General features: G+C 35.1%; 1 protein-coding gene across 1 annotated transcript; it reads right to left on the bottom strand.

Annotated features, from left to right (window-relative positions):
• Positions 1-375: 375 nt before the first annotated feature.
• Positions 376-9,676, bottom strand: LOC136027458 (transcription factor 15-like; the record flags this gene model as incomplete). Its single annotated transcript, XM_065704744.1, is given in 2 exon segments — positions 376-687; positions 9,579-9,676. Coding segments are annotated over 2 exon segments (281 nt in total), but the record flags the coding sequence as incomplete, so codon positions are not given.
• Positions 9,677-11,460: the final 1,784 nt, after the last annotated feature.

Here is an 11,460-nt window from a genome sequence, read left to right as displayed (position 1 = left end):
TTATTCTCCTTTTCATAAAAAGATGAAATAATATATATATAATTTACTAAACATCAATAAAAATGTTTTCGTAGTTTGTTAATCATCCTCCTGCCAATGTTTCTAGAAAGTGATATGTCACTATTTGCATATTCTCACAAAACAAAAAAATATTTAAAGAACATTATCGAACCAGTTGCTTTACAAATTTTGTTCTATAAAAAAGGGTAGGGAGGCGTAAGGCAGGTTCAGATATTTTAAGCACATTACTTTTTATATCCTACTATGTTACAAAGACCATGAAAAACTAAAATGCTAATTATATTTATAAGATTGTCTTTTGGCTGAAATCGTCTGCCTGCTATTCATCCTTGGAGAAAAAAAAAATAGAGAAAATAATTAATCGCTCATTTTATTCTCGTAAAACATAACAATCAAAAACTATAGAAATACTTTTGACAATAATTCTCTATTTAAACTAGGCACTCTGTCAGAAAAGTAACTCCCAAAATAATATTAAAGAAATTATTTAAAATATACATTAGAAAAATTAATGGGGTAATTGTTATTCGACAAATGTGTAAAGGAGAAATCAGTGACTGAATCAATAAAGCTTGGGGAAGAAGATGAAGAAAGGATTGTCTGAAAACTTGTTGCTGTGCTTGGCTCTGTGTAGCGGGGTGGCATTTCTTCAAGCTTGCTCGAACGCTAAAAAATATATGTATATATATATCTAAAATTCTGGAACTAATATCAATTGCCTAATATTATAAAGAGATCTTTTCAAAAAATCAGGCATGTCGATCTTTTTATTAGGAAAATACCTTTTCACGTAGGCTTTCAATCTTTTAGGCTTGCCACTTCCATCTAGAATTTTTTTTTTTCCATATACTGTCTTTGAAACCCAAAACTTCTCAGCCAATAAAATAAATGACCGAAGTGTTAAGGTTCTTAAGAATTTAGAATACGTTGACACTTATTCAAATTCTTACTGCCCCATTAAGACTCTTAAACGTTTTCTGGAGGGTGGTATTATCCACAGTGGGAAGCTATGTAGAAAACATATTGGAGCTACCTACCACTGCCTATTTAGACTAACAGGTGACAGTTTAATTAAGGCGATTAAATAGATACTAAAAGGTAATTTGGAGACTATTAGGGTGAATCATATTCCTATACGTCAAAATCATTCAACCGCTCATAAATAATTTCTTCTAAACAAAAAAATATTTTGAACCATTTCACGATTCGTTAAACATCCCCTAATAATCACCAATGATAACACTCAAAAGACCTAAACAGGTTTTTACTGCAATACCTTGATACGTGTATACGGCTCCAGTGTATATGGCATCCAGGGCCACAAAATATATAAATGATCCATTAAAAACAGAGGTTTTATAGATACATTTCTGTAGAGAGGTAGACGTATCATACTTTACTGAAGTCAGGGTTGTGTAAAGATACTGAGAAAAAACATTGCAGAGCCGTGGAATTCAGAATCCTGCTATCCATTCTTTGTGTTTGTGCATTTCTGATACAATTAATCATCAGTTCGGGTTTGGTATTTAGCAACAGTATGTTAGAATAAATACCAGTATGTGGCCGTTCCAACTTCCAATACTATTTCTATAGAAATATTCATAATTCTTTATGATTTTGAGCATCTAGAACAGAAAGGCCCAAAGCTGAGCTCTGGGGTCAAATTTTCCTCCTTATTCCCAATTGAACAATGTATATATGTTGTACCTCCTTCAAAAATTTATTACTCAGAGGTCATTTAAGAAAAGTCTTGAATGATCGAATGACTACCCTGGATAGAATATATTGTGTTTAGCACCACAAAGTACATACCACGATCACGTTTTTTCTTATAAACAAAGAAGAAAGGAAAATTTTGTAAAATTACCGTCAAGATCTAGCTGAAAACATGGGAAAAAATAAACGTAGACAAATAATTGTTTGGAATTTGGGTGATTCGGCGTTTTAGAGGGAACATTCACTGATAACGTTCCTAACAGGCGTTGAGAAAGATGGACCCGATGATTGTATAACATCATCTTTGCAGTGACAGTTACTTTTCTAGGCTATGATGTCATTTTCTATCACAGACGAGCCACTTATCTCTCATGAACTATACTTTGAATATTCATATAAAATACCTTGTAGCAGCACAGTGGATTCAACCTTGCCTGGAAAGCAACAGGTCTGAGGTTCAATTCCGGCTGTCGCAAGGAAGTTGTTTACTTTACACCGTGATATTTAATTTTTTTAGGTTTTTTTCTTTGAGTAAAATCTTTAGTACTTTGATCAAATGTTCTCATTTATTGTAAATAAAGAATTATTAAAAAAAATCCCTCTCTCTGGCCCTTTTCAACTGCCTTTTTCGTTTTTCTAAAAATTCTTAGATTTTCTATGTCTTTTTCTATATCTTTTCGCAATTTTTTCTTCTATATATTTTCCATATATATATATATATATATATATATATATATATATATATATATATATATATATATATATATATATATATAATACCTATAGACCAGAATGGCTACGCGGCAGGCTTTAATAAATTGATTCTCATTGTCGCTTGTCTTCTAACCATGGACGATGTGAAATTCTTCTTGATGTCGTGGCGTCACAATAGGTTAGATACAACCATCCTGGGCATAATGGGAATTCTTTCTTAAATTTGTCACCTATTTAGATCTTTCCTGGGCCAAAAATGTCTATATGGCAGTTTTAAAGAAGACAAAACAATATATACAACACGATCTTTCATTAATCGAAATTTTGGTCTGGCAAACAGTCTCTAAATACTTCCTCAATTGAAATAGCACTGGAAATTATATCTTTCGGTAATTCAATTTCACTGAAGTCACTTTTGGGAAGATATCCGTTTCTCAGGCCCAGGACATACTTTACAAATGCTTCCGGCTCGGTATCGTCCCGCATATTTTTTTTCTAAGGAAAAATATTTGAAATACTTCCAAAGATGACTTTTTTTATTGACAATTCAAATGTTTCAATGCGATTGCTTCAGAGTTGAACTAGTAAACACTGTCGGAAATCACTTTTAGCAATTAGAATTCTCCCTTGAAATGACAAGCTTGAATTTGCAAGGGACCGCGACAACTGATCCATATTTTGTAACCCATACTTAGGTAACATCGGTGCTTCATTTTAGTAACATTGTCTTACAACCATCTCATTTGACGGGAAACTATGAGCAGCATTAAAAGTAAGTACGGTGCATACTTCATTACATGCAGGAGATAGAACCGTCTATAATCAACACAACCTGGCTCGGAGAAAATGAGCTGCCCGTTTGGAGGCTGTTGTTCCAGTGAAGCAGCATGTTGATTTTCATCATCTTCCATATCTCTTATTTTCTTGTAACCTTTGGGATAGTTGTTTGTTTCTCGCAATATTTCTTCCAAGAGATCCATTACGTTACGAGGCATCCCATAATTTAAAGGATATAGAATAAAGGATATAGACTTAAAGGAGTTTTTCAGCAGCTTTATCGGGGTCTATAAAGTACATCAACGTTGTTCTTCTAACTCAGTATTTATTTCTTTTTCATTTTCATTTTGATTCGTTCTGATACTCGCTGTCGTATGTTTTATTTGCATAATTTTATATTCTTCACTTTCATTTTTAATGCGTTCTGACTCTTGTTGTCACATGTCTTCTAATCGTAAAATTCCTTATTCTACACTTTCATTGTGTTGCGAGAGCAACACTTTGGTTTTGTCCTGTTTTTTTTTTCCGTTGTGTCCGATCTCAGCTTATTCCTGGAAACTATTAAGGGTCGATCCTTTGCGGTTTTTACGGAAGTGTGGACCTCAGGTCGGATTGATGAATATGACATTACATTTTGGAAGCTCCGCAGAGCTCTTGCCTGGGGCCAAAAAGGATAGTTTTGCTTGTCCACGAGCCAGAGCCTATGGTGTGCAAAGTGAAGTGGAGTTATATAGCCTATATCAGAGAGGAGTATGTGAAGTTGTGCAGCCAAACTTTCGTCTCATCAAAGCATGTTTCTGCTTTCGAGTGAAAAGCTCCGTTCTAGCAGGCAAGCAGGCAGGCACCACTTTCAAATTGAAGATGGACTAAAATAAGTGTTAAATATATACGGCAGTTACTCGGCCCCACAGCCAATATATCTTTCTTAAGTGATAAATAGAAAAACTTACAGAAGCAAAAATGCGGCGTTTTCCCACGGGTCCGCAAGTGCTGCCATCTATTGTTTCTATCCATTTCCGTTCGTGATTTCAGCTGAGTTTATCATTCGGTTTTTCGGACTTGGGATTGCAGTAGAGAAATGGTATCAGATGTGCCTAATAAACTTTAAAAGTCCTCTCATTGCTAAAGAAATTGGAACTTATCCTTTGCTCCTTTCTAAGTGGTGACGTTAGAAAGTTGGCCTACGGCAAAAAAAATCAACTTTTGAACTAAGACAGATAGAATTTTTTTTCGATGGCAATCGATAGCTCTTGATGAGCTGATCAAAGTATATGACATCCATTTTGTGGTACAAAAATTCCTTCATGAGGTATACCAGTTAAAGTTTCAAGGGGTTGACAACTTCAGTAGTAAGGTACACACTGAAAAGAAATCTAGGGCGATACAAATTGTGAGACATATAAAGGACTTGTAAGCAACAGTTGGCTGTTAGGTAATAATCACCTTAGGCAATGAGTGGTTAGCAACTTTTGCTAGTTGGTGTATCTATTATTTGTTTCCAGTGTATTTGATGGTAAATCCAATTTGGTTCCAGTGGTAAGACATGTAGGGGACTTGTAAGTAATAATCTGCTGGTAGGCTACAATCAACCTTAGCGATGAGGGGTTTGCAACTATGCTAGTTGGTGTACCCATTTATTTTGTTTCCGGTGAACTTGATGCCTATCATGGGAGAGGGACTTATAAGTAAGAATCGGTTCACTTTGGGCGAGAAACGGCTGTTAGCTCATAATCATCTTCGGCAATGAGGGGTTTGCCACTTTTGCTAGTTGGTGTACCTATTATTTGTTTCCGGTGTATTTGATGGTTAATCCAATTTGGTTCCAGTGGTAAGACATGTAGGGGACTTGTAAATAATAATCTTCTGTTGGGCTACAATCATCTTCAGCGATGAGGGGTATGCAACTTTTGCTAATTGGTGTACCCATTTATTTGTTTCCGGTGAACTTGATGTCTATTACGGGAGAGGGACTTGGAAGTAAGAATCTGTTCACTTTGGGCTAGAAATTTGTGCAAATTGGTGCACATTGTAGTCTATCTCTTTAAATCTGATAGAATGAAGTCTTTACGCAGCGGGTAAAAACGATAACGCAAAACAATGGGGTAGTTTTCGCAATAATTAGTGTCGCCTATGGTATTTTAATCCTGAAAAGTTACGGATAGCTTTATAATACCAACTAGATTATATAAGATATTGTTCCAAGTTTTCATCCGTCACGATGTCTACGATTGAAAAGGATAAAGTTTAACTGGCTGCAAAGTCGATTTAGTTCCTTCTTTCGATATTATTTTGTAGTTGTTGTTTTTTCAACGCTGATGAATAGCCTTTAGTCATGTGAAAACTGATTGTGTTCTTTGTTTGAACAAACCGTTTAAAAACTTCGATAATGTAAATGTAAATGTAAATGTTACATTCGAGAATGTAAAATAATGAGATAGTTTTATAAATAATTAATAGAATGTCATCTATGGTATTTTGATCCTGAAAAGTTAGGGATAGCTTTATAATACCAATTAGATTATGTAAGATATTGTTCCGAGTTTTCATCCGTCACGATGTCTACGATTAAAAAGGATAAAGTTCAACTGGCTGCAAAGTCAATTTAGTTCCCTCTTTCGATACTATTTTATTGTTGTTTTTTCAACGCTGAGGGATAGCCTTTGATCATGTGATTACTGATCGATAGCAAAGAAACAAAACCAAAGTGTTGCTTTCGCAAACCGGCGAAGCCGGACAAAGGTTGCCTCAACACTTCACGTTGCCCGGGCAACGTAGGTCTAGTTTTTTACTCGTTCCGATGATCGCTGTCCCATGTTTTCTAACCAAAGCGTCATTTTTCATTTTTTCAAATATGTGACGGATCTAGAAGGTTTTTTTCGGACCGGAAAATCCCAGGATGTCAATTTTGCAAATAAAAAAATGGAGCCATTTTTGAAAAAAAAAATTACATACATAAATACACGATTATTGCCTGTTTCAATAGAGTATATATGTACAGTGGCATCGTTTGGCGAAGAGGGAGAGGGAGGCAATACCCCTCGATAATTTGCATAAGAAAATATTGTATAGTCTCCGGACATGGACTCGACTTCCACCGAAAAAAAAATGCTGGAGCTACACTCATATAAATATATATATATATATATATATATATATATATATATATATATATATATATATATATATATATATATATATATATATATATATATATATATATATATATATATATATATATATATATATATATATATATATATATATATACTAGCTGTTGGGGTGGTGCTTCGCGCCACCCCAACACCTAGTTGGCGGGGGGCGCTTCGCGCCCCCCCAAGCCCCCCCGCGCGCGTAAGTCGTTACGCGCCATATTAGTTACGCGCCATTGTAGCTGTGTCCCTATGTCCCACCTGTGAATATAGATATATATATATATATATATATATATATATATATATATATATATATATATATATATATATATATGTATATATATATATATATATATATATATATATATATATATATATATATATATATATATATATATATATATATATATATATATATATATATATATATATATATATATATATATGTTTTTAACTACGTAAAACTTGCGAATATACAACATTCTTTACTGTCCCATTGTCTGTGCATATAAATAGATTGTCAGGTTTGCCGACTCTTGAACATGCAACATATAATGGTCCATGGGAAAACAATCCGTATTCAGATCTATACCTCATGATTCTAATGATTGCCCTTGAGCTTTGTTGATGGTGATTGCTAATCGACCATTCCCTGTGTCGCCGTCGTCATTTATATATCCCCCTGTGCCCCCCCGGCGTCACCTTTGTCGTTGTGTCCCTGTGTCCCGGTCGTCATTTATATTCCCTGTGTCCCGGTCGTCGCCGGTGTCATTTATATATCCCCCTGTGCCCCCGGCGTCCCCTTTGTAGTTGTGTCCCTGTGTCCCGGTCGTTGTGTCCCGGTGTCCCGGTCTGTATATACATTCTTTTTTGAATTGGTCTTTTTTTTAGTTTTTAGATTTTTACCTTTTTTAGTTTTTTTTTAGTTATATCTCATGATTCTAATGATTGCCCTTGAGCTTTGTTGATGGTGATTGCTAATCGAACATTCCCTGTGTCCTCCCGGTCGTCATTTATATTCCCTTTGTCCCGGTCGTCATTTGTATCCCGGTGTCCCGGTCTGTATATATATTCGTTTTTTTAGTTTTGTTTTTCTCCTTTATTTTTCATTTTTTTCCTTTTTTAGTTTTTTTTTTCTTTTTTAGTTTTTTTTAGTTTTTTAGCTTTTTTAGTTTTTGAGCATTATCAAGGGCTGCATAAATATTGTGCAGGGCAGCCAAATTCCTTGTTACTCTATACTACCCTAGTGAGATGGGTCACAAACTGGCGACACACTTGTCTCAGAGATGTTTTGCCAGCCCATTTCAGATCGTTATTACTGTCATTTTACAGTTTGTATAGCAATTGTAACATATTTGGCACTGATCTTAGACATTCTCAAGTTTCAAATTAAATGTAAAAGAACTTTATGTGATTTAAAATGTATCTCCATGCAAATTAACTGACCTTTTGGTTGCTAAAAAAAAAACAAAAAAAAACATGTGTTTATAAACTTACATTTCAGGTATAAGTTGTTACGTAAAGTGGGCAATATATTTATCATTTATATGTAAAAGTATTTTAAACCACAATTGATAGCATAAGTTTTCTTAAAAATGGGAAAAAAGAAATAGACACACACAAAAAAACTCCCGCCAACTAACAAGAAACAAAAGCTGTTTTCATGAGTTTAAGAGATTCTTTTTCTACTTATTCAACTTATGGGGACAGTTTGGAAGGCATTCAATAGGTAAAATTTGGCTTTATCCTTCCACTGAATTATTTTTTTTTTTGAAATATGCTGGGTATCTTGCCCGGATCGAAAAATACGCTGACAACATACAAAAAAAAAAACTAACCGGAATCAAAATTGCACTTGGTTTATGGCTAGGTCACAAACTACTGAATGCAACAGCATAAAGTTACAGCTGTAGGTTCTTAACAAATGTTTCACAAAGAACATGAACCTTCGCCATACTGTAAATTTTTACTGTAACGTAACCAGAACTTTAGCCACAGTATAAATAACATAAGCCTTAGCCATAGAAAAATTCGGTCAGAAACGGGACACATCACAGTGCGTGGACTGGGAAGTTACCCAAACGGCATAGCAACAGGTCTACACTAACAAGTGGACTGGGAAGTTACCCAAACGGTATAGCAACAGGTCTAACACTAACATAGCAACACTAACAAGAAACAAAAGAAGTTTTCATGAGTTTAGGAAAGAGTAGGAAAATCTTACTAAATGATTGCTAAATAAATAAATCGAATCGAAATGAAACTAGTAAATGAGACTAGCAAGAGAATATACACAGGATTCCCTCCCTCAAATTGTTCCCGGCAGACATGAATTTATTTTTGGGACTTAATTCTAGCCAGGATTCTATTTCAAAAATATCCACCTTATTTAGGATTAGAGAGTCACAATACAAAATGTCTCTTATTTATGCAATCCAAAAGCGCTTAATTGTATGGTTTTGCAAATCAGGAAAAAATAGTTTGGCCCTTCCTCCTCCCCCAGAAAGACCTTCCTTCTTGCTGCTTTAGTTTTTTGATGTGTTAAAGATCTATTTCCAACCAAATCAAGGACACAATTTGATATCCTTTAATGTTGATTGTTTAGGTCAATTTTTGAATGTATCATTATAAATAATGCTAGGAGCGCATAAAAAAGATGTCCGAATAATTTTACAGTGTAGTGAAAGCCAGGCAGTATATATGTTACGATTCTTGGCATTAAGATATTAGGAGAGGCCCAATGTGACAAGTGTGCCAATGAACAAAATCTCAAGGAGGTAGGGGGCAATAAGACAAAGGTGTTAATAGTTGACCAAAGTGACAAATTTACTCTAAGAAAAGAGTAAAAACAGAAAAAAAAAAAGGAATGATGGCACCAGAAAAAATATTGAGGCGCCCAGGGTACCACCGTTCGGCTGAATCCGCCACATTCCTGATCCTTATCTATTACACCTCCTAACGGGGTATTTAATTCTATCCAGAACCAATACTTTGTCAATGCCAAATGCATACGGGTAGCTTTAAATCATTCCCAGCCGTCAAATATATTTTAGGCACGTAAGTAGCTTAGATTCACCAGACAGGGTTCCCAGTGTGTTTGCAGTGGAGCCTAGCGCAGTGCTACTACATAACTTAATATTTAGGAAGTCGGTACACCAATCAGTTTGGTGACTACGGAATAGAAGATACTGTACTTACCAATCTTTTTAAGCTGGATATACAAAAAGTGCAGACTGGCTTTGCTGGCTCTCCTGGTTTCAGATGTAAAGGCCTTAAGCAGGGCTGCTCACACGTACCTTAAATAAGAACTGAAATTCAGAGATTTCAAATATCTATATTTAAGTTTTTGTAGTTTTGCAGCAAAAAAAAGGATGAATAAACGTACAAAAAGAAAGTTAAGACCTTCTCAAGGTGGATCAAACATTAAAAAACAGAAACTAAACAAGCATCAGACCCAGAAAATAGGTTTTACAGTATTTTGACCTAGGGGAAACGTTGTGTCTAGGAAGGAGGGAATAGCTGATTCAGCCTCCCCGAAATGTCTCTAGGCCTCAAAAATTAACCATAAGAATTCAGACTAAAAAAATCCTCATTTCAAACCTTTAAACAAATTTTAACAGGAGTAAACACCCTTTTCTTCGTTGTAGTAACCTCTCCCCTTGAGAAAGGTTTCAGATACGGCCCCGCATAAGGGTAATGGTCATAATATGATTCAGTGGTCCAAGTCTCCCTTTTTGCTGGAAAGATTTTTTAGTTGATTTACAAGGTATAACAAGAACGACGAGGTGTATTTTGTCTAACCAATGTTCTCGAGTGGATGGTAGCTAGCCTCCAATGTATAGAATTTAGTACCATACTCTATACACATAGGTAATTTATTCAAGGAAAGGTTTCAAAAAATCAACAAGTACTTTAATTCTTTAAAGTTAAGCGATCTTATTTCCCCCGTGAGGCAGCTACACTCATATTTAACTTATATATAACTAAGACAACAGAGCTTAGAAACTAACTGCTGAGGGCAAATTTTCCTTAAAATAAATTCTGAAAACTAAATGAACATTTATTAAAAAGTTTTGTTAAACTTTTGAAGTGCAAAATTTAAATCATTTTGGTAAAAATCGAAACTTTTGCTTAAAAAGACAATTAATCCCATTTTTTTCTTACAGTTAGAAAAAATTCTGGGAAAAGCGGAGTATATGTAATGAAGGAAATATTTTGCCTTAAAGGATCACCCTGTTTCGTCCATGCTTTGGGTGGTCTTGTCATAACTTTCAGAGCTTGGAGAAGTGACCTGAATAAATGACAGAAGACTAAAAGCTGACACACACTTTTCTGGAAATTATTGAAAAGCCATTTAACTTGTCATGTTCTGGTTTGACGATAGATATATTTAGCTTTGATTAAACTTTTGTCAGGTCAAAATCTCCAAAAAGTATGAATTTTGTTTTTTTCTATTTAAAGTTCAGGAAAGGGCAATCCCTAGAACGGTTCTAGCATACTTGCTAGGAAAACACTAAAAAACAGCTCAAACGGATTATCATTTGAGCGATTTAGCCACTTTGGGAGCTCCCTGATCTCTCGAAGAGATTCTCTCGTACCCTAAGAGAGAATCATCACCCTATATCACAGGCCATACTTACGAAGAACAATCTTTTGTTTTGTCGGCAAATAAAATTCTTGTCAACTATCTTGTTCGCTCGCTCCCCCAGATGGTCGAATCGGGGAAGAGACTATGTCTAATTTAGTATGGTCTAGTCCTTGATGCGCCTGCCAACTTTCATTGTCCTAGCTTATCTGGAACTTCCCAAACTAGCGAATTCCCTCCCTCAAAGAGTGTGGATCCGATCCCTTTATGTCAACAAATTATCTAGGACATGTGATTATTCTTCCCACCAAGTTTCATCCCGATCTGTACACTCTAAGAGTATTCTAAGATTTTCGTTTTCCTCCTCTAACTCCCCTCTATGTCACCGGATCCGGCTAGGATTTAAAATAAGAACTCTAAGACACGAGATCCTTCTAAATATCAAATTTCATTAAGATCTGATCACCAATTCGAAGTTAGAAATACCTCATTTTT

The sequence above is a fragment of the Artemia franciscana genome, chromosome 5 (genome assembly GCF_032884065.1).
Source record: "Artemia franciscana chromosome 5, ASM3288406v1, whole genome shotgun sequence".
In the NCBI taxonomy this organism is placed as follows: Eukaryota; Metazoa; Arthropoda; class Branchiopoda; order Anostraca; family Artemiidae; genus Artemia; species Artemia franciscana.
Note: the sequence above shows the minus strand (reverse complement) of the source record. Positions and strands in the feature narration are given on the sequence as shown.